The sequence below is a fragment of the Strongylocentrotus purpuratus genome, unplaced genomic scaffold (assembly GCF_000002235.5).
Source record: "Strongylocentrotus purpuratus isolate Spur 01 unplaced genomic scaffold, Spur_5.0 spur5_scaffold_16, whole genome shotgun sequence".
In the NCBI taxonomy this organism is placed as follows: domain Eukaryota; kingdom Metazoa; phylum Echinodermata; class Echinoidea; order Camarodonta; family Strongylocentrotidae; genus Strongylocentrotus; species Strongylocentrotus purpuratus.
In genome coordinates this window covers 30849662-30874362 of record NW_022145601.1, presented here as the reverse complement: position 1 = coordinate 30874362, position 24701 = coordinate 30849662, and the positions used below count along the sequence as shown (strand labels likewise).

The following is a 24701-nucleotide window of genomic DNA, read 5'->3' as shown; positions in this document are numbered from 1 at the left end:
AAGTTTCTCTGATTTTACATTTTAAAAATAGAACACCTGTTTTGTGTTTTGTAAAGTGACAAGGTTAACTCCCTATCCTCATTTGCCAAAACAAAGATGGGAGCCAGCTTTAGAATATAGCTGTAATATTATGGTCTTTGGATGTACATGTACTTAGAGTTAAATTGTATTTGACATCAATACAAGGTTCATATTAACACTTCCCTTGCGAGGGATGAAGTTGACCAGCAGATGCGGAGGGAAAACCTTCGTATCATAGGACTCACAGAGGGGCAGGTAGGACAAGTGGAGACAGAAGAAAATGCAGGTGAATCAGAAGAGGCCTTGATGGGCAAAGTTTGTCAGCTGGCAGAAGAGGTTGGAGTGAACATCACCCCAGATGACATTTCTACATGCTATCGGGTTGGAAAGCCAAGAGTGGGAGGAGGAGGAGCTCGCCAAACGATAGTTCGGCTCATATCTCGGCGAAAGAGGGACGAAATATACCAGCGGAAGTATGCTTTGAAGGGAAAAACTTCCTACAAGGGCGTTTTTTGTTAACGATGATCTTACCCCCTGCGATATGCTGTGCTGAGAAGCGCAAAAAACTCTCCACTTGTTAAAAATATTTCCACAAAAAATGGGAATATCGTTTGCAAAATGCAGGATGACTCCTTCAAAGTCATCAAAACACCTGATGACTTGTTTGATGTTGGGCTAAATGACATCAAATATGAAGATTTTAAACACTCTATAATGTAAATGACTTATAAATATGATGAGCAACAAATGTTTTATTATTTAAATGGAACAAAATGAGACATCTGTAATTCAATCACATAATGTTAGCCCTCATTTATTTGATAATACATTATCAGAGCAAATGTTACATTCATTCTGTATTTCACATGTTAATATCAGATCTCTTAATAAGAACTTTGATAATCTAAATTTGTTATATGAAGATACATTAAAAACAAAATTTGATATAATTGCCTTATCAGAAGTGTGGAATGTTTCAAACAAAGGTATTTTAGGTTTAAATGATTATGTCCTTGAGGTAAAGTGTAGAACAGGTGGCACAAGGGGTGGAGGAGTTGGAGCTTACATTCACTCTTCATTAAAATATGTTATTCTTGACCATGAAGTCACTCACACAGAAAGTCTCTGGTTAGAAACTGACCTGAATGGTAGGAAAATTACTGTAGGTATTATTTATCGTAAGCCCAATACTGATATTGATCAATTTCAAAACTCCTTGCTGGTAACATTAGAAAGATTGAAAATTGATAAATCAAATGTAGTTTTACTTGGAGATTTTAACATTAATGTACTACACAAGGAAGGAATAGATATGAAAGCAGAACAATTTTTAACTTCTTTACAATGTTTGGGTATGCAGCAACTAATCACTTCACCAACAAGAGTAACTAAAACAACTTCCTCTCTTATTGACCATGTGTACACTAATGCAACAATTTCTTCTATTCATGCTGGAGTTATAGAAACTGATATATCAGATCATTTCCCTATCTTTGTTGCATTTGAGCATCTTAGAAAGGCAAGTAAAACAAGCCACAAAAAGTCTGTGTTTCGTACCTTCAGAAATTATGATATTAATAAATTCCATGATGATCTAGGTAAAATTGATTGGAAAAATGTAAGTGGTTGTACAAAAGTCGTACTCTGTATTTTACGACTTGTTTACGCAAGTCTGTGACAAGCATGCACCAATTACATCATCAACTTCGAAGAACCTAAAAAAGGGGGAAAATGCTGGGAGAAAACCATGGATGACTAATGCTATTTTAAAATCAGTCAAGAAGAAGCACAAGTTGTATTCTAAACTAAAGGCATCAAATTTCCAACAGAAAGACGAGGAAGAATACAAGAGGTATAGAAATGTTCTAACCACAGTTCTACAAAATGCAAAGAGACAATATTATAGTAACCTCTTCTTCATTAATAAGAATGATAGTCGTAAAACGTGGAGAACAATTAACGAGTTGTTGAGTGGTGTAAATGTCAAAAATAAAGTGACGAATGTAGAGAAATTATTAAGCTCAGGTGGTGGAGAAAATAGAGTGATAACTTCTGACAATGAAATAGCTAACGAATTTAACAACTTTTTTGTAAACATAGGTCCAAAGCTGGCAAAGGAAATACCACCTGTGAATTCAGACTTTACAGAATATTTAGGATATAGAACAGAAAAATCACTATTTTTAAAACCAATAACAGAGAATGAATTGAAATGCCACTTACAGACTTTAGATACAAAAAAAGCATGTGGCTATGATAATTTGCCGGCAAGATTGTTGAGGGATGCTGCCCTATACATTTCAAGCTCATTAACATATATTTTCAATCTTTCCATATAGAAAGAGGTAAATTTCCAGACGCACTGAAAGTAGCAAAAGTGAAACCTATTTATAAAAAGGGGCAAAAAGATCTAGCTGGTAATTACAGACCTATTTCAGTTTTACCTATACTGGGTAAAATCTTTGAGAAAATAATAAATAGTCGTGTAATCGACTATTTGGAAGCAAACAATATCTTGTTTCAACACCAGTATGGTTTCCGTAAGAATAGCACTAAGTTATCTTTGATTAATCTTGCAAATACACTATTGAAATACTTTGATGAGGGTAGAACAACAGTTGGCATCTTTATTGACTGTCAAAAGGCATTTGATAATATAAACCACAGCATTCTCCTCAAAAAAATGTCACACTATGGAATACGTGGGTTAGCCTTGCAATGGTTTGAAGATTATTTGTGTAAACGATCACAGTTTATACAATATAAAGACAAAATGTCTTTGAAATTGAATATAACATGTGGTGTCCCTCAAGGCTCCGTTCTTGGACCAACATTTTTTTTTACTATATATAAATGACTTACCTAACTCCACAAACTTTTTCAATTTCAGATTATTTGCTGATGACTCAAATCTTTATAATACTTTTAATCCTAGACAAAAAGAAATTGATTTAGAAATTGTAAGTGAAAATTTAATGAAGGTGCAGGAATGGTGTAATGCAAATGAAGTCACAATTAACCTACAGAAAACAAACTATATGATTATGAAATCCAAAGGTAGATCAATAGACAAAAAGGGATCTGTGAGAATATCAAGATCAGATATTAAAGAGGTATCCCAATAAACAGAACACTAAAAAGTAACCTCTTTTGGGAGTGTATTTTAAGTGATTTTAAAGTATAGTGCCTTTTGAACTAGATTTAAACGTTATCGACACGTGCCTTCATTTAAACAAAAAAGGTACTCCTGTTCACGATTTCATCTAACCTAAAATCCACCAGTTTATCACGCGACTGGAGTAACGTGATTCCACTTACCTCTGTAAATCAAGTGTTTATGACCAAATAACCACTTGACCAAGCAACGAGTTTTTTGTCAGTTAACCGATGGTGGCGATAAATACGTAATTATTTGGTCTTGTAAGCACCTTTATTGATTGGTTTCACAGGTTATCTAAAGTTGATGGTAATATTCACGTTACTTACACCGGCTAATCGTCTTATTGTTCTGTCCGTGAATCTCTGGTTATATTCAACTAGTAATTCTGAGGTGTCTTACACACCTCTTTAAAAGGTTTCAAAGTTACCATAAAATTTCTTGGTTAAGATCACGTGGCTCAAGCTGATTACTAATCTAAGCTGTGAAAACGTGATATGTAGGTGTGAAAATTAGTAATTATTAAGTGTTTTAAAACACCTTTTTAAATGGTAGTCAAAGTTGCCATAAGTTCCGCGGTGATGATCTCGTGACTCAAACGGATTATTGATCTAAGCTGGTCATACGTGACTTTTAGGTGTGAAAAATTAGTCATTATTAGGTGTCTTAAAACACCTATTTAAATGGTTTCAAAGTTACCATTACTTTCTTGGTGATGATCACGTAGTTAAAACTGATTACTAATCTAAGCTGTAAATCCGTGATATTAAGGTGTGAAAAATTAGTAATTATTAGGTGTCTTAAAACACCTATTTAAATGGTAGTTAAAGTTGCCAGCAGTTCCGCGGTGATGATCTCGTGACTCAAACGGAATATTAATCTAAGCAGGGCATACGTGACTTTTAGGTGTGAAAAATTAGTCATTATTAGGTGTCTTAAAACACCTATTTAAATGGAAGTCAAAGTTGCCATAAGTTTCGCGGTGATGATCTCGTGACTCAAACGGATTATTAATCTAAGCTGGGCATACGTGACTTTTAGGTGTGAAAAATTAGTCATGATTAGGTGTCTTAAAACACCTATTTAAATCGTAGTCAAAGTTGCCAGCAGTTCCGCGGTGATGATCGCGTGACTTAAACGGATTATTAATATAAGCTGGATATTCCGTGTTTTCCATGTGTGAACATGAGTTATTCTTGGGTGTCTTGATGGTTTCACAGTTACCATTTAAGTTCCGTGGTGATAATCCCGTGACTGTTGGCATATTTCTATGTTCACCAGTTGATAACTGACTGTTGGCATATTTTCATTGCACCAGTTGATAACTGGAGTGTGCATATTTCCAGTTGCACCAGTTGATGACTGAGCGTTGGCATATTTCGAGTTGACCCAGCTGACACCAATTCATTTGCATATTGAATATGGGGTGCGTGCAGATCTATGTTTTTTTTAAACAATTTATCTGAATTTACAGCATATTTCTTAATTACTGATGATTTAGTTATTTGCAATTCATTTCGAAAATACTACAAATATAAATTACCAGTTATTAGGACATTTCGCTACTTCGTATAAATTACATTTAGTTTAACATGAATAAGGGAAACATTAACTGTGAACTAAAATAATTTCAATAAAGTACAAGTATACGAAATTTTTTGATTAATTCAATTATGTAAGTCAACTTATTACCAATGCCCTTACATTGGAAATACAGACGTACCAGTATTGAAGTATTGTTGCTGTTCAACTGGTTGGAAGTTTTACCAAATGGTTCTAATGGCTCAGCTAGACCAGTTGAATTATAACTGGCCTGGATCAACTGGATCATTTAGCCCATTTCAATTTCCAGGGTTACCAGTTGGCATTAAATGGTTCATCAACTGGACCAGTTGCAACTAGCTTTCTCTTCAGGGATGTTTGCACCCCCCCCCCCCCCCACCCAACCCCCTCTAATCCCAAACTGCTTCCGGCGCGCCTGGACGTAATTATGGAAGATCCAAGACACGATGTTCAGAAACGGGATGAGAACGTCATTATTGTGGTTCATTTATTGTGTAACATTTGCGTAATTATTGGGTTGAACGCGGGTTACAGTAACATCCTTCCTCTTCGACGTAAATTTCATGTGAATGAAGAACATGATTCTTCTCAAGTCAGCCTCGTAATATTCACGTGAATTTCACGCAGATATTTTGACTAAAACTATCACTAACGCTTCACCTGTTTCTGTGACGCGATAATTTCGTGTATGAAGATGTAATTTCATAACCAAACAAACACGTGAGTATTAGGTTTACAAACCATGGTCTCCAAGGTAGGGATAATCACGTTATTATAATGGTGATATTGCAGTGACAATTGCGTGATTTAGTGTACGTGTGTTTTAAGTTACCTAATGCAATAAACGTATTAACACATTTACGTAAATGTCCGGTGTTTGAAGAACGTAACTCTCCTCAAGTCGATACCTTGATATTGACGTGATTTTCACGTGATTTTGTTTATTGGGTATCTGTTGCATCATTTGTAGGAATTGAAATTGATTGTCACCTTTCATGGAAAGAACATATTCAGACAATAAACACATGCATAAGAAAGAAAGTAGGTATTCTGTTTAAACTGAGACATTTTGTTCTCAAGAATATACTTGTGTTATTATATAAGGCTTTTATACAGCCTCACCTCTCTTATGGAGTAGAAGTATGGGGAAGCACTTAAAAAAGTAATCTAAATTGTATATATTTAAGTCAAAAAATGGCAATGAGAGCAATTACATTCAGTCCACTTAGAACAGACTCCAAAGCTCTTTTTCAAAGTCTAAACATTTTAAATATTTTTCAACTTCATGAACTTCTTGTATCAACATTTATGTATGATTTGGTAAAAGGTTTTATACCACACTCTTTAGTGGATTATTGTCAGATGATACAGCACAGATGTGCAACTAGGAGAAAAGAAAGTGGCTTACTTTATCAACCAAAATGTAAGACAACGCAAGGGCAATTTTGTATTTCATTGGTAGGAACAAAGCTGTGGAATGATCTGCCAGATGAAATTAGATTAAAAACATCAAGGTTATCTTTTCGGAGACATCTTTCCACCTACCTTCTATGTAAATGACATGGGCTCAATCCCATCCCCCTTCGTTTTTTCCTTTTATATTACTTGTCTTCCTTTTATATAAGTATACACTTCCTTGTTAACGATTATAGCAGCCTTAAGCTTTTACAGGATTTGTGCATGTACGAACATGTGTATGATTATTTTTATTAATACATCCTTTTCATTTTTATGAACACATTAATGATTTTATTTCTTCAAAGATTTGTCTTCTTTCATTATAATGCTTTAACGCTTAAGCTTATTTATTTTTATTTTTTCATTTTAGTAAAGAAAAAAAATTACATGATATTGTATTATTTTGTTGTATATATGTAAATACAAAACAAACAAGTATTACATTCATATGTAAAAACAAATTAACAGAAAAAAATCTTGCCAAAGAATGGAACTAGGCTCGACTAGCACTTGTGCTAACTTCTAGTTCCCATTAACAACTTCACCTAAACATAGTAATATACATATTTACGTATATATCTTTTGTACATTTAATAGTATGCAGGTGTATGTCTAAAAAATATCGTTTTAAAACCATTACTGTTCAATCGACATTACTCTTATGTTATGTATACATGTATCAGTATTATTCTTTGCATTGTATGATTGTTCATATGTACTGTCATTATTGTGATGTGTTGTTGTTAATAAATTCAAATTCAAATCCTTGCTGTCTTTGCCTCTCTGCACGTTCACTCATTTGCCACACATGTAATTTTGCACACACACAAAAAAGGCTCTTATTGAAGGAAGGATTTCTTTCTGCAACACACTGAATGGCTTTGCAAAGTTACCAATTTGCGCTCTTGATTAGCTCCATGACAATCCTCACCAACGATTAATCTTGTACTGGAAAAAGTTAAATAATCTTGAAAGCTTGGTATAATTATCTAAAGATAAATATAATATGGCACAGGGAGATTATTAGTGGCATATAAAGAGTAAAAATGTCCATAAGGTTTATTGGGACTATATGGTTCATCTTTATTGTCAATGTAGGGCAATGGAAATATGTGTGTTTGCATGGGACAGAAAAAAATATCAGTGTAATAAAAATGTGAGGAACTTACCCAGCTTGGATTTTTCTCCAGTGCTTCCTTGACTCCTGTCAGGTTACCGTCTTGAGCGTTCTGTACAAACTTGAGAATCTCTTTGTTCATAGAATTGATAGACGACAAATCAGCACCCATGGGACCTAAGATCGGGTTATCCTTTATAGCTAACAGCATTATCTCTGATTAAGAAAAACAAATCGATACAATATAATCTTACTTTCGTGGCCATTAATTATATTCATCATCTAATGTTATCGTACCGCAGAGCTGAATTTCTTTTGAAGACCTATTCCATGCATTCCTGCTTCTGCCATCCATATTTATAAGGTATGGCAGTCTCAAATCTTCTGGCATCCATATTTATAAGGTATGGCAGTCTCATATCTTCTGCCAGAATCTCCTGCCAAGCTTTCACGATGTGAAATGCTTCACAAATAGTTAAATTCATTAAACCAGGCCCTGTTACCAATACTGGTCTACTAAATTCAAAATGTCAGATATACAACTATTACTTCTGTAAAGAGATATTGGAAGTTGGAATACACTATAACATATGGTAAGAGTGACTCCTATTCCATTTTAATGTCCGATGTATATTAAGGCGCCTTGGATCAATTCGAGTGGCAGTAATCACGCATGCTTCCTGCAACTCTATGGAATGCCCCAGACGTATGGAACGTGGCACACGTCTGCTAACCCTAGTAGTTTTGTGTGTTGCGAAAATATATTTTTTCCCTATTTTCTGGAAATGCAGACTATTTTTTCCCTATTTCCTTCAAGAAAATAGGAAAAAAATAGGGCTATTTTTTTCCTATTTTCAAGCACAAACTATTTTTTCCCTATTTTTTTCACCTATATTTTTTTTCAGACTATTTTTTTCCTATTTCCTATAAAAAAACAGGGAAAAAATAGTCCTATTTTTTTCCTATTTTCAAGTACAAACTATTTTTTCCCTATTTTTTTCACCTATATTTTTTTTCAGACTATTTTTTTCCTATTTCCTATAAGAAAACAGGAAAAAAATAGTCCTATTTTTTTCCTATTTTCAAGCACAAACTATTTTCCCCCCATTTTTTTTACCTTCAACTTTTGTGGACTATTTTATTCCTATTTTTTTAAAAGAAAAAAAAAAAAAAATAGTTCTATTTTTTCCTATTCGCGAGTACCAAACTATTTTTTCCCTATTTTTTCACCTTCATCTTTTTCAGACTATTTTTTGCCTATTTTCTCAAAAAAAATAGGACTATTTTTTCCCTATTTTTTCATCTAATCTTTTTCAGACTATTTTTTCCCTATTTCTTCACCTTAATCTTTTTCAGACAATTTTTTCCCTATTTTTTCACCTTAATCTTTTTCAGACTTCTTTTTACCTATTTGCGAGTACTATTTTCTTCCTATTTTTTGCACTTAAATTTTTTATGACATGATACAAATTTGTAAACTATTTTTTGTCTATTTTCTAAACTTGCATATTTTCATTGTTTATGACTGGCATCCTATTCAAAAAGCCCGCTTCTCCTGCCATTATCTCTGTTGTTCATTTTGCGACTTATTGGTTGTTTTTAGCTGTGGGGTCACATATTGAATAGTGAGCTCAAAGATGACCATAAATAAACAATGTGTAAAAAGAAAATGTACGAAATTTCAATTTTGTTCCTTTATTAATATTCTTGATTTTATTTACAAACTATAGTAGTGACTAGTGCACTCAAAGATAACCATACATAAACCATGTGTAAAAAGAAAATGTACACATAGAAATTTCAACCAAAAAAAATCTCCTTTATTAATAGAAAAAAAAGCATTCGATCGAGATATTCCCGTTCTATGTGTGCGCAAAGTTTCAACGTAGAGGACAGTACGCAAGTACGTAATTTGAAAATTACCCGTTATTTTTTTTCCCCACTGGCACTGCTGTGCGCATCGGACTTTTGCTGATTTTCGTTCATCAAACGTCTCCAAATCACACCAAAATGTCTTCCAGCAATTATTCTAGCGATGAAATTTCATCAAGAGATAGTGACTCCTCATACTCCGATGCCTCCTTATCCCATTTTAGTGATTCTTCCCAAGAAAATGAGCCCGACAAATGTTCAAAATATTACTAGTCCCACTCGTAGAGAAACGAGTTTGTTGTCGAATTACGGACCATCGACGAGCGGAACTGGCCCCAGAAAACAGCTGAAAAGGTACGTTTATTTCTGAAACTTAATTATATTATGATATATATATTTTTATTGTGTCTGTTGTTGAATATAATGCTACTTCATAGACATAATAGGCCTATAGAATGTTATTTTACGTATCAATATTCCCATGTACTAGTGTTGAGGTTGTAGACTACACAACTTCTTAGTGAAGTGTAGTGTAGTGATTCAGCCTGAGCCACTACGGTTCTGGCGGCATATGCGCGTAAGTCCCGCATTAGGCGACACCCGCGGTAGTTTCCGCGGGCGTGCTTATCACTGGGAACGTTAGATTGAACCTGAGACTGCACGCGACAAACACTGTTGATTGCCCGTCTCTTCTGTCTCTTCGGTCTACTACTACTAGCGACGGTGGAGCTCCACTCAACGAGCAACACTTCAAGCGCTTCTTGAGACAGACTTCAAGCAGTATAGTATACAGCCTATGATGGTAGGATAAATCCTTATTATAGTCGTTTATGTAATTATAGTTAAGATTTAGGCCCAGTAAGTTATATTCCGCTCCGTCACTACAATGGCGTAATCGCTAATTTTTTATCCGAACCTGTTCGGGCTATTTTTTTTTTTATCGCGCACGTTTTTGAGCCGCCATCTTTGTCGGTATTCACTCGTGTGTTGAAGGAATTTTCTATTTTTGTAATTTCATTCGTAGGGCCTTGTAAGCTTGTTTATTCCCTATTGGTAGTTGATTAGTGCTGTAGATTAGTATTTTAGGGACTCGTAGAGTATTTTCAGTGCTGTATTCCGATTTTTGTGTACTCATTTCGGTGTTTTGGGGATAATTTTTTGTGGTCGCACACATGTCCGAGCCGCCATCTTGGATACGTTGACTCGTGTGTTGAAGGGATTTTTTATTTTTGGAACTTTTTTCGTAGGGCCTTATAAGCTCATATTTTTTCATTTCTTGTCTACTTAGGGTTGTAGGATAGTTTTTTAGGGACTCGTTGGTATTTTTACGGCCGTATTTCGATTTTGACATCGGTTTCGGTCAGTTTTTGTACTTAAATTTGCTCGTTTTTTTTCTACTCACTAGACTAGTTGTACAGCCGTTTTTTGTCGTGCTCGTAGTTTTGATCCTCTCGCCAGAGTTTTATACTGTGGAGATAATTCCACGGTGTTCTTTTTCGGTGAGGTATAGGGTCGGTTAAGTAGAACTTAGTTAGTAGGGGTAGGCTCTATTTAGACTAGTTTCAACCCTCTTGCCGAAGTATTATTACCGTGGAGATAATTCCACGGTGTTTTTTCGGTGAGGTATACTATGGGTATAGGGTTGTTTAAGTAGGAATTTTTTAGTAAGAAACTAAGTAAGATTATGAAAGAAACTAAGTAAGATTTTGGAAAGAAACTAAGTAAGTTCTTACTTTTTAAGTAGGCAATAGGTCTTTCCTGTAAGAAACTAAGTAAGAAACTAAGTAAGTAAGCAAGTATTTTCCTTTAAGAAACTAAGTAGTCTAAGCAAGAAGTATTTTCCTTGAAGGAACTACGTACGTTAGTAAGTAAGCAAGAAGGAAGGATTGGGTAGGTACCTAAGTGGGATTTTTGACTGTCAGTCTTGTTTTGGATATCTGTGGATTTTGGGTTAAATCGTGGGTGGTATTTAATTTCATCTTCATTTCATCATTACTAATATTGTACGGCCATCTCGCCGAGCATTATACCGTGGAGATAGTTCCGCGGTGTTTTTCGGTGAGGTATATTGCCGGTTTAAGTGTAGTCCTTTAGTGTTACTTAGTAGGGTTTAGTTTTGGCCCGCTCGCTGAAGCTGTTCACCGTGGAGATAATTCCGCGGTGTTTTTCAGTGAGGTTTAGGGTTTCAGTATTTACCTGTCAGGCACTTAGTAAGCTATTAGGAAACTAAGTAGGGTATTATTAAGTAAGCAAGAAGGAAAGATTGTATGTGTATTTAATTTTATCATTTGGTTATATAATCGTTGCTGATTTGAAGCCGGTTATGACCTCGGAGAGGGTTAAAGTGAATTATGGGACTGAGGAGGCTTTACTGGCCGTTGTGGATAGAACTAAGTCCCACAAGATTTTTAGTTGGAGGGAGCAATGTGGGAGTTTAACTGAGGAGTTATTTTTGCAGTGTCCCCGTCTCCATGAAGCCAAGGAGCTGGTACATTTATTTGATTTTGAGCCTTATCGGGTGGATCAGGCTGAGCAGGCACAGGGGGTGGGGGAGGGGACTGGGCAAACCTTGACTGCACAAACCCAGTCTGTCCAGAGTCCGGGTCCCGTTCCTTATGGGCATACAGTGTACCCCCCATTTTCGGGTGAAGGCCCAGCTGGGCCTATATCCGGGTCTGCGCCCTCCCCAGCCGGGCCCTCCGCCGACTATCGGCTTAGGGATGATAGCAGTGTACCCTCCAGGGAACCCCCACGTAGGGATTATTATTATCCCCCGTCTAGAGAATCCCCTTCTAGTAATTGTGGTCCGCTTTCCAGGGAACCCCCACGTAGGGATTATGTATATCCCCCTTCTGGGGAATCCCGACCTGACATTCAGTATCCTCCCAGGGAATCCTCACTTGTGGGTCAGGGAGAGTACCGGTCGCAGGGGCGCCGGGATTGGCCCCCCGTCTGCCGAGGTCACTTAATTACGATGGGCGAACAAGTTGGCATTCCTTTCTCAGGAAGTTCACCAGTTATGCTGTATCGTGTCAGTGGAGTCCAAGCGAGTGTTTGGACGCACTGGGCTGGTGTTTGGAGGGGTCGGCCTCAGATTGTTTTTCGAACCTTAGGGATATGGGCACTAATTCTTATTACCATATGTTAACAGCGATGGGGCGTCGGTTTGGGGCTACCCGATTCCCGGAGGAGGCCATAGCCGAATTTCGAACGGCTCGCCAACTCCCGGAGGAGTCTCTCCTTGGGTGGTCCGATCGGCTCCAAGCTTTGTCCTTTGAAGCTTTTGGGTGGGACCAACGGGGTGACGGCACTCAAATGGTATTGCAGTTATGCCAGGGTTGTACGGATAAGGCGGCGGGTTTAACAGCTCTCAATACGCGCCCGAAGTCCGTCGAGGAGGCCCTGGAAGCCATCAGGTGGGCGCAACATACCCAACGTGTTGTTTATGGGAGCGAGGCTCGCCGTACGTATTCGGCTTCTCGGCAGCAGGTGCAGCAGACTTGCATGTACGATCAGGAGGTGGACAGGTATGATACGGTAATTTATCATCATAGGCAACCCCATCCCCTAAATCGTTCCCCAACAGTTTCCAAAGGTCAAGATGTTCCCCGTCCGGCTCCTGTGGAGGACCGGGGGAAGGTCACAACGCCTTTTGAAGTTCAGGCCAGGAATGACATTGGCTATTTAAAAGAGGAAGTCGCCAGTCTTAAGACGCATGCGTACAATACCGATTGTATGCTAGAAGAAATACTGAAGACTGTTAAGTCTTTGGAGTTTCTATGCTTTCCAATGCCCGCCCTCTATCTCCCGTGGCCACTGGTGTTCCGGAAAACCTGAAGGGATCGGAGAGCGAGGCCGATCTCCGATCTGGAAACCGAGAGGCCTACAATCGGTAAATACTGGGGTAGTTAATGTTAGTGACCCGCCTGACTCTTCGGTCGGTCCCTTGGACAAGGTAGTTAATGTAAGTGACCCGCCTGACTCTTCGGTCGGTCCCTTGGACAAGGTAGTTAATGTTAGTGACCCGCCTGACTCTTCGGTCGGTCCCTTTGTCAAGGTAAATAATGTTAGTGACCCGCCTGACTCTTCGGTCGGTCCCTTTGTCCAGGTAGTCGCTAGGACGGCCGTGGTGCCTCCTTCTAGTGGGAAGCGGGTAGGATGTAAGGTTGTTGGGAGTCCAGGGCTCCAGAGTAAGGACCTTTCCCTTTTCCAGCCCACCCACAGGCTCCCATTTTGGATTCCTCGGATCGTGTTTGATCGGGGGAAATAACATGTTAAGTATATATATTATGGTTCATTATCACAGCCATTCACAACGGCTCGTCCGCGAGGACATGGTGCCGGTTCCTGTTCCTGGGAAATAACATGTTTGTCTTAAATATATATATTTTAGTTCACTTTTGTTTACACTGTTTAATTTCATTGTAAATCGTCCATTCTGAGTTCCTGAACTTTAAGTGTTGATGTTTTTAAACTGAATAGATAACAATTAAATAAAACTGAAAAGTTTCTGCTTCGGTTAGCGGAGTTATCTATGCTGAATTAGCTGCTCCGCTTTAAGAGCTGACTAGGAAGCATTCTTTCCACAGGGAGACAGAGCACTCATGTGTGTTCGAGGCCATAAAACGGCCGGCTTTTGATATCTCCCAAGTGACACTACGTGGTTCCAATAATAAGTCAGAATATGATCATGTTTGGGGGGAGTAATTCCTCTGGAGTAATTCCTCTGGATCAACAAGAGCCTTTTGGATTTGCTTGATGGTGTTGTGGGCCTGGGTGCCCTGAATGATATCAGGAACTTGCCGGCAGTGGCTATTGTGCCCCCGGGTGCCGAGTGGCCCAGAGAATGTAATCTTATTTTGTTGGAAGTGTTTTCACCTTCTATATCATTTTCCATCTGATTTCAGTGATCTGCTTTTATCATTCTAATACTTCTTGTATGCACAGTTTGGACTGCCTGTAGGGAGCCGTTTGGCTCTCATGTGGGACTGCCCAGTTTCTGGACATTGTACCATCCAAACTGCACTTGGGGAATGGGGAGCCATCGGGCTCTTCCCCTTTTCTGCACACTTATTGCCATTCATCGTTTATGTTGATCACTCACACTTTCATGCTCGGTCACCTTGGGAATTTAATGTAATGCCCCGGTTAATCCCTTACGCCCGTGCCAGGACTGCTATTCTTTGTCATTTACACGTGACACCGGCACGGTAAGGGTTAACTGGTATATTTCTGTTTCTTTCTGTTCTTGATCCCTGGGACATTTCCGGGACTTGAATCCTATTTAGTACTTAAATATACCAAATTGTGGAATACAGTGCATTTTACATTTTACAGTGCATTTTACCTGTACTTTACATAATATTTCCCGTACCAAAGTTTGGAATACAGTACGTTGTAAGGTATGATAAAGGCGCCCGCCCCCTGGAACGACCAAGACTTCACCGGTGCTGGCAAGGAGGGTCCTTGACCCATCCACCAGCGGGAACGGCGTGACCCCGCACTGCGGTACGGGAGTAGTTTTAAGTTAGTTTTAGTTTAGTTTAAGTTAGAAGTAGGCTTTAAACTCATTAAGTGGGGAATAATGTAGTGATTCAGCCTGAGCCACTACGGTTCTGGCGGCATATGCGCGTAAGTCCCGCATTAGGCGACACCCGCGGTAGTTTCCGCGGGCGTGCTTATCACTGGGAACGTTAGATTGAACCTGAGACTGCACGCGACAAACACTGTTGATTGCCCGTCTCTTCTGTCTCTTCGGTCTACTACTACTAGCGACGGTGGAGCTCCACTCAACGAGCAACACTTCAAGCGCTTCTTGAGACAGACTTCAAGCAGTATAGTATACACAGGCGCGGATCCAGGATTTCTTAGGGGGGGGGGCCCAAATTTGAAATTATGCGAGCCAAATATTGGTACGTAATAGTGACCAACAGTGACGATTTCCCCCCCCCCCCCTCCCTCCTCCGCGAAACGCGGAAGCTTTGACGTTTTATTAAATTATTAGAGAAAGAAGACGATTCGTTGTACCATTCTCGAAAATAATTCTCGTCTGAATTTAATTTTTCCCCTCCCGCGCGGAGCGCGGAAAAAATTTACGATTTATTAAACTATTAGAGAAAGAAGACGATTCGTTGTCGAGTTCTCGACTCTTAATCCTCGTCTGAATTCAGTTTTCCCCCTTCCTCGTGAAGCGTGGAAGCTTTTACGATTCATTTAATCATTAGAGAAAGAAGACGATTCGTTGTACCGTTCTCGACTCTTAATCCTTGTCTAAATTCAGTTTCCCCCTCCCCCTCTTGCGCGAAGCGCGGAAGCTTTTACGTTTCATTAAGCCATTAAAGATTCGTATTACCGTTCTCGCCTCTTAATCCTCGTCTAAATTTAGGTTCCCCCCCCCCTTCCCGCGCGAAGCGCGCGCGAAGCGCGGAAGCTTTTAAATTTCCTTAAATCATTAGAGAAAGAAGACGATTCGTTGTACCGTTCTCGAAAATAATTCTCATCGGAATTTAGTCTCCCCCCTCCCCCTCTTGCGCGAAGCGCGGAAGCTTTTACGTTTCATTAAGCCATTAAAGATTCGTATTACCGTTCTCGCCTCTTAATCCTCGTCTGAATTTGGGTTTCCCCTCCCCCCCCCCCTCCCGCGCGAAGCGCGGAAGCTTTTAAATTTCCTTAAATCATTAGAAAAAGAAGACGATTCGTTGTACCGTTTTCGAAAATAATCCTCATCTGAATTTAGATTCTCCCTCCCCCCCTCCTTCCGCGCGAAGCGCGGAAGCTTTTAAGTTTCATTAAATCATTAGAGAAAGAAGACGATTCGTTGTACCGTTCTCGAAAATAATCCTCATCGGAATTTAGTTCCCCCTCCAGTTCCCTGTACAGTTCTCGACTCTTAATCCTCGTCTGAATTCAGTTTTCCCCCTTCTGCGCGAAGCGTGGAAGCTTTTACGATTCATTAAATCATTAGAGAAAGAAGACGATTCGTTGTACCGTTCTCGACTCTTAATCCTCGTCTAGATTCAGGTTTCCCCCTCTCGCGCGAAGCGCGGAAGCTTTTAATTTTCATTAAATCATTAGAGAAAGAAGACGATTCGTTGTACCGTTCTCGAAAATAATCCTCATCGGAATTTAGTTCCCCCTCCATCCCGCGCGAAGCGCGGAAGCTTTTACGTTTCATTAAGCCATTTAAGATTCGTATTACCGTTCTCGCCTCTGAATCCTCGTCTGAATTCAGGTTCCCCCCTCCCGCGCGAAGCGCGGAAGCTTTGGCGTTTCATAAGATTATGAGAGAAAGAAGATGATTCGTTGTACCGTTCTCGATTTTTAATCCTTGTCTGAATTCAGTCCCCCCCCCCTCCCCTCCTGCGCGACGCTGTGACGTTTCATTAAATTATTAGAGAAAGAAGCCGATGCGTTGTACCGTTCTCTATACTGTTAATCCTTGTCTGAATTTCAAAGATGTTCTTTGTCTGCTCCTTTTTCTTCCTACGTCCTCTTCCGATTTGGGGGGACCCCCCCCCCCCCCCCCCCCCCCCCCCCCCCCTGGCTACGCGTCTGCGGTCAGATAAACACATTTTGATACCTTGTCTAACCCCGCAAGCGGTCAGATAAGCATTCAGGGGCCCGTCTTAGGGCCCCTGGTGGGGTCGAGGCGGCGGAGCCGGCACTGGAAGCTCAGGGGTTTTAGGCGTTTAATTAAGGTCAGATGAGCATTTTTTTGTATACCTTATTATTTTGTGACACTGGCAGGTCACTATTTGGCGTGGGGTCCAGGGGGCGGAGCCGCCAAAAATCAGGGGTTTGAGGCATTAAATTACCGTCAGATGATCATCTAAGGGCCCACCGTAGGGCCCTAGGTGGAATCCAGGGGGCAGAGCCCCCGCAGGCTTAGGGGTTTTAGGCATTAATCACGGTCAGATGTGCATATTTTGATGCCTCATTATTTTTTAACACTGGCAGTTAACTATTCTTTCATTCTTGCTCTCATTCTATATTATTTCTCTTTAATATACTTTTTCAAAAAAGTGGGGGTGGGGGGGGGGGGGGAGCTCGGTGCTCCCGATCCCCGCCGTACCTCGGGCACTGACATGTAGGAATCTCAAGAATCATATTTCTTGCCTGGCTGTAAATTTAGGAATTTGTCATTTTCCAACAAACACATACAAACGTATAATTTACTAAAAAGTGAGGAAAAATCTCGGAAATTATGTCATATCAGCATTATTTGTAATCCACCGTTGTGGAATTAGAAATAAACCACGTTTGAATTTGATTTCCCCCCAACCCCCCCCCCCCCCCCCCCCATCGGTACGCCAGTATCTCCTCTTTTCCTTTTTTCTTTCCCTTTCCTTCCTTCTCTCTTATTTTTTTGATTGGGGGGAGGGGGGGGGGTCTCAACAGCCTGGGAGGCAAGGCCCTTTCGCCCCCCCCCCCCGATCTCCTTTTTCCCCCTTTTCTTTTCTTCTTCCTCTTCTTTCTTTCCCTTTCTCTCCTCTTTCCCTTTCCCTTCTTTTCCTTTCTTCTCTTTTTTTTTTTTTTTTTTTTTTTTTTTTTGCGGGGGGGGGGGGGCCAAGGCCCGCTCGGCCCCCCCCCCTGGATCCGCGCCTGAGTATACAGCCTATGATGGTAGGATAAATCCTTATTATAGTCGTTTATGTAATTATAGTTAAGATTTAGGCCCAGTAAGTTATATTCCGCTCCGTCACTACAGTAGTGAATCTCCAAGTGCAGTGTAGTGTCTGTTAGTGAATGAGTGAATGTAAACAAACGTGATTACAATAAATCCACGTAAAAAATTTCAGATTTTGTACCATTACTACGTCTGTCAATTATTTTGCCTTGCATGATATAATGTTTTGATGTGGTTTTAGGCTAAATTGTATCTCAAATTATTTTTCTAGGAATCAGAAAACACAACCTGCTAATAAAGCACCACGCAAGAAGAAGAGCAAGTCTTCCAAGTCCGAGAGTGTGTCTGCGAGGTATGTCCTTACTAAGTAGAAATCTAAATCTATTGTTGATAATTTGTTTGGGTTTATTTATTTCATGTTTGTTAGTTACGATCTGACATCAAAATATTAGAGTAGTTTACCTCATCATTATGCTAGAACAATAATTTGCAGGTGGCACAAGTTCTACCTAGATCTACATTATTTTTCTCTTTCCTTTTTATTTTTTTCTTCAACAAATTGTTCCTTTACTATTTTCTTTTCTGTGTTTTATGTTTTATTTTATGTATGTTCACCCAATATATCTAAGAATAAAATAACTCTAATTAATTGCCTACCTGAGTGGTTTACATTTCATGCACCTTGACAGCTCTTTGATGACTCCGTTGTTTCACCATCCGTTCGTCGTCAGCCTGGCATCTTTTTTGCTATCATACTTTTGTACACACATGTTCTGTGCCTTTGAATTTTTCATTATGAAATACATAAATACTTGTACTAAGTATTAATTGCATGTTCATAAATGTACCAATGCATGATTATTCTAACCCCTAACTCACATTTCATTTATATCTTTACAGATCAATTGAAACTAATCAAGCTACAATGTACATGTAACGTACAATCACCATTCGATGCCTGTGAACAGCATGACCAACATCTGTATCCTTTACATTAGTATTTGTTTCCATTTTATTATGTAATTCTTATGTCTAATCATTGAGATTCATAGGCAAGTACAACATGTACGTGTACACAATGAGTGCCTGCATATTGTGAAGATAAAGGACCATAAGACCATTACTTATGATACATGGTAATGATGGTATACTTTGTAAAACTATTTGAAAATAGTAGCATGTAAGTCTGTCATTTTCTTGTTTATATATATCTCAATGACATGACATGTCATTGATTTTGTAGTAAGTGTTTCTAGATTATGATGATTGTATTAAGATTTTGACAGTTCAATTGAGATTGAGAAAATTATGTAACATGTCAACTGTACAATAGAGCATGCATGCATTGTTGAAAAATCTGTTTTATGATTTATTTTATTTTGTTATCTTTGTAAATAACGAGAATTTTTTTATTACTTGTCATGATTTTCTTGAGGTTTGAAAATGTTATTACATTATTAAGAGCACTTTGCAATTAAATTGTAATAAAAGAGACAGAAAACAACACTCTCATGTCAAGAATACTGCTTTATTTGGTTACTAGTGAGGGAGAGAGCTTGTGATCGCCTGGCATATCCACATCGGCTCAGTAATAGTCCTGAAACTCACCTGAATACTTTATTTGAACAAAAATAGAAAGCTACATTCTAGGTGGATGATATTTTTTTAAGGCGGAGGCATATAGGAGACGCAGTCGCATTTGTCTTGTTTGTTTTTTTTTTAGAGTATAATCATAGCAAACCATGAACAACTCTATTACTACAACATGTACACTACAGTACTTAACCAAAGATTGTAAATATCAGTTAAGTTCTTTTATTTATTTGCTTACATGAACACACATACTATACTAAACTCATGTCATTGTGTTTACCTCTCGAAAATAAAGTACATGTATTTTATTTGACACGTTCCCTTTTATTCTTTTTGTTTGTTACAGTCCACTGCCATTATAACGAGGTGCTCGGGACCAAGCCAATTTCCTTGTTAAAATGAAATCATGTTATACTCAAGTTACTGAACACATTGGTTTGTTTAAAATTGGGACTGATGAGAATTGCCTGATAATAAAATCTTGGTGTATCCATGTTCGTTATAATAGGAGTGGACTGTATAACATTTTCCATATACCCATTGACTATTTTAAATGTTCTACTGAATGGATTGGACTGAAAGGATGAAGTGAATTTGGCAAACTGAGTAGGTGCATCGATGCAGAGAAAAGAGCTGTAGGAGTAGGGTGACTATTCTACAGTGGAAACTTTTGACAATGAGGTCATGTGCAACCAAGAAATCTTAACCCCCAAAAGCTGTTAAATTACCTTGTCATTTCAGGTATAACTGATCTCTTTATATCAAGTTTGCACTGTATGATTTAATTGAATGTACAGAGTCGTTGACTGGATGTGTGAGAAATCCATGAAAGTAAAGGATGAGTGACCCCCCCCCCCCCCTATTTCCTGACTATTTTTTTCTGATTTCCTCACTTATTGTCTTTTTTTTTTCCTATTTCCTTACTATTTTTTTCCTATTTTTTTTACTATTTTTCCCTATTTTCTTACTATTTTTTTCCTATTTTCTTACTATTTTTTTCCTATTTCCTTACTATTTTTTTCCTATTTTCTTACTATTTCCCCTATTTTCTTACTATTTTTTTCCTATTTTCTTACTATTTTTTTCCTATTTTCTTACTATTTTTTTTCCTATTTCCTTACTATTTTCCCCTATTTTCTTACTATTTTTTCCCTATTTTCTTACTATTTTTTTCCTATTTCCTCACTATTTTTCACTGTCCACTAGCACCTAGTTATCACTATTTTTTTACTATTTTCTTCACCATTTTCTACACTATTTTTTCCCTATTTTTTTCCTATTTTTAGGTCTGAAAAATAGGAAAAAAATAGGAAAAAAATAGAAAAAATTGTTTCAAACCTATTTTTTTCCTATTTCCAAAACTATTTTTTCCCTATTTTTTCCTTTAAAAAAAATAGGGAAAAAATAGAAAAAAAACATATTTTCGGGAGTATTTTTTCCTTATTTTTCCCCTATTTTTTTCCTATTTTTTTACGACTGGGGAAATAACAGGCAGACGTCTGCTAATTGACCAATCACCGCCTGTTATTTAGCAGACGTGTGCAAGGTTCGATAGCACACGTCTGCTAGTTTATTAGCACATGTGTGCCCTTTTCCATTTGTCTGGGGCGTGTGAATAAAGTCATCAACGGCCTTAGAGTTGCAGGAAGCATGCGTGATTACTGCCACTCGAATTGATCCAAGCGCCTAAGGTATGATATTTATGTCTAACAATCTAGAAGTAAATACTGAATTTAATGATCTTACCTTCCTGGGCTTCCTCCCATTCAGTAGGACTCCTCCCTTCTTCAGTCCTGACCAGTGTCACACAGGCTGGATGTAATGTCAAGATATGACCGTTGACCAAAACCTTGATATCCCCTGTCCTCTGGACTATCAAGACCGTTCCTTCTTGTCCAAGATCCTAAACAATGGACAACGCATACATGTATCACATACTGATATAATGAAGGGCTCAACACTATGGTGGTCTAGGACAATGTACAAAGAGGCTCCAAAAGTTTCAAATGTAGGCTGCAAACATAATAAAAATACTTGTGACTGCAGACCTCCTGCCTCCCAAAGCAAACAAACAAATAAGCAGATTTCCGCCATCTATTCTCCCTGTGAAGAATTGTACCTTATGGTAAATCTGATGCTGTTGGCTTTATGCATTTTTTTTAAGTTACAGAAAGGCACATGTTGACTTATGACATGCCAAAGAAAATAAATGCCCTAGCTGCCAGTCAAACTCCAACCCTTTAGTGGTTGATCCTCTAAGTCATATCCTGCCATAAGGCTGCATGCATGCTACTGTTATAGTGCTTTGTACACACGAGCGCGCTAACAATTGGCTGCTTAATTCACGCGAGCGAGCCACTTTTTTGGTGCTTTAGGCATGCATGCTCACCAGGGCTCAAATTAATTTTTTGTCCACAGGGGGCTCTTCAAAACAAAAAAAAGGGGCTCTTTTAGTACTGACGGGGGCTCTTTTTTGAAATACAAATTTCCATTGAATTGGTACCCATGATACTCCTCAATTATCTGCTATTTCATCATTATCATTTATTTAAGTCAGCATTTTCCCTCTTACAAATTTACAAGTTACATAGCTGTTACTGACTTTCATCCTGTGATGACATTTTCTCGATTTTTCTTGTTTTGCACATTATTTCCTCCTCATTATTCGGAGCAACCTTCACATTTTTTCTATACTTTCAGTCTTTACCCAGGGGCAGATCTAGCTTTTTGCTATTGAAGGGGGGATTTGACCCAATGCAGAGCATCGTCCACGAGCCGCATAGCGGTGAGGCAAAGTTTTTGCTATTTTGAACCCCCGTAAGTGATGTTTTCCTGGCATCTACTAATACTGTGTGGGTCTGGACACATAATGGCGTTTTTCTATGCACATCACATTTTCACTTGGTAGCCCAAGGGGGGGGGGGGGGTTAAACCCCATTCTCCCCCAATAGATTCGCCCATGTTACCATATCCTTCCACAACATCTTGTCTTCCTCTTCTTCTCGATATTGATTTACTGGTCGAGGTTCATTATTTGGAATCCCCAGATTTCAGAGGATTCACACTTTACACAACAAAAAATCTTCTTCATGACCATGTTTCAGCTCTTAAGCGATCCAGAAAGCTGTAGTGTGCGATCACCTCCAGCTCCAGCAGATATGGGGCGGCAGCGTGCACACGTAACGGTACTAACGGCGCAGTATAGCCACTGCTAATGGTCGCACTGCACTGCAAGCTTCTGTCGTTTGTATCAGTAATACTCATAGAGATGTGGAGACATAGCACCATTTTCAGGCGAATAAGCTTACATTTCTTTACAATAATGGCGGCCTTTACTCTTTTTAGACACGTTCAAGCGAGAAATCTTGCATGCTTATCTAAGTTCCATTTCATTGGTTTCAGGTTGGAAAATTGAAACTCAATGTTGTGTTAAAGTTATAACAGAAAAGATAATCTTTATTTTATAATTCCACGGGGGCGATATTTAATTTTGCAATCGCCCCCGTGAGCAACCTGATGGGGGCGAATCGCCCATCGCCCCCGTGTATTTTGAGCGCTGATGCTCGCATTCGTAATAGCAGTTATTTTTCATGCTCATTGTACTGTGCTGAGTGCTTTGCACGCGCTATTGATCGTACCATCGCGTGTATCAGATTATCTCAAAATAAACTTGGCACAGGGGGATTTGTGGCTTGGCACAAGATTAGCCCTGTGGCTCTGGGCTTTATTCATTATGGACGGATAAGAGTTAAAGGGATTGAATATCATTGCTTTAGATTCTATACAAAATCCTTGATTTAGCTTATGTTGCAATCATAAATATAAACCTTCAGGTCAGTCAGGAATCCCAATGACTTTTACAAGCCGGTCGCCTGTTTAAAAAACTGTTTCCCAACGGTTTTTATAACACCATAGTATATTGGGGGAAATGAGTATGGTAAAACCGGTCACTCAAAGATTTGTACTTTTTTGAGGCACTTCATGATCAGTTTGAAGCGCAATTTTTTTAGGGCTTCAATATATTATACCATATCGCAGGTACTGATAACACATAGGGTAATGCATCTCAGATTTTTAAAACTGGAAACATTGTAAACAATGCCTTTAATGAGACTTCTTCTTACCTGAGACATCTCTTCTTTCCAGTCTCCATGCCCAGGCTGAATCTTCTTTATCTTCTCCTCATCATCTATCAGTTGTACTGTGTCTCCAATACCAAACTCCTCCAACTGTACAGGCAAGAACAAGGAGAAACCAATCAATCGATGCACCCGTGGAGCCACGCAAAGAAGTGAAATATGTGATGATAATGTAACAGGTCAAAATTGAACTGTTTTGGGGTAAAAAGAATGATTCTATATCTATCTATTTCTAATCAATATCTCCTCAGGAAGTGAAGAACAAGAAACTAAGAAGTGTATATGTTTACAATCTTTGTACTTCAGAGAAGTATGACTCACACATATTCTTAGTAGAAGCTATGACCAGATCCCCCCTTCCAGAACACTTGTAATAACTTAGATAAATAAATCCCAAATTTTAAACATCAGATAAGAACCCCAGACTTCCTGTCTCCCTCCCAATAACAAGACCCTTTCCCAGAACAGGTGGTAGCTATACCACCGTGAGAGTGTAACTGTTATAAAAGAAGGCAGAGATCGAGGTATTTGTCAGATTCACTCCTGCACTGCACCCCCATCCATGGGGCAGGCAGGGAGGTCAACTCTGCAAGCTTTAGTTGTTACTTTGTACATTAATAGGTAAGAAGATTATTCTTTTGTCAAGTTTGATAATTATTGAGATAATTAGTATTTTTGTAGATGTATTCTGATGTTAGTTAGGTGATACGTACATAGACATATCACCTTTTGATTTCGTCAAGATTTTTCTTTATTATTATTTTTTATTTTTATTATTATTCTTCCTCGAATTTGTTCGCAAGATATCTCAAGAATGAATAAAGCTATTATCATGAAACTTGTAATGATGATAGATATTAGTCTAACTTAGAACTGTGTGACGTTTCAGAGTCTAAAAATCATCATGACGTCGTCTAGGCGCCATTTTGTGAAAATCAACTCATGATCATATCTTTATAACGGAAAGGAATTTCTCATTCATAATTATCATGATTAAGGTCAATATCCGTCCAATCAATTTCAGGTCAATAAATGCGCGCAAACATGCGCGTACGCATATATCCGCGTGTCAATGCGCGCGCAAAATTTTAAATTGCTCTAAATCATCTCAAATTCATTTTGCATACGTTTCAAGCCATTATAAGCATTCTATAA

The 24701-nt window shown here is 38.6% G+C and overlaps 1 protein-coding gene and 1 long non-coding RNA gene across 3 annotated transcripts in view; one reads left to right on the top strand and one right to left on the bottom strand.

The window, feature by feature from the left end:
* LOC105441812 (E3 ubiquitin-protein ligase MIB2-like) overlaps nt 1–23896 on the bottom strand; it is a 39895-nt gene extending 15999 nt beyond the window's left edge. The window contains exons 1-3 of the mRNA XM_030987266.1: nt 23532–23896; nt 21154–21310; nt 7369–7532 (exon numbers count right to left, since the gene is read on the bottom strand). Of these exons, the coding sequence (XP_030843126.1) occupies nt 7369–7532; nt 21154–21310; nt 23532–23540 (330 nt within the window). The 5' untranslated portion in view covers nt 23541–23896. The remainder of the gene's footprint in view (nt 1–7368; nt 7533–21153; nt 21311–23531) is intronic.
* On the top strand, nt 8692–19217 carry LOC115924635. Of its 2 annotated transcripts, none has more exons than XR_004064401.1 (3): nt 8692–9720; nt 17896–18166; nt 18715–19217. It is a non-coding gene; the product is annotated as an uncharacterized LOC115924635 (long non-coding RNA). The 2 variants fall into 2 exon arrangements; XR_004064402.1 differs by having other exon boundaries at nt 8696–9542; nt 18086–18166.
* Nucleotides 23897–24701: the final 805 nt, after the last annotated feature.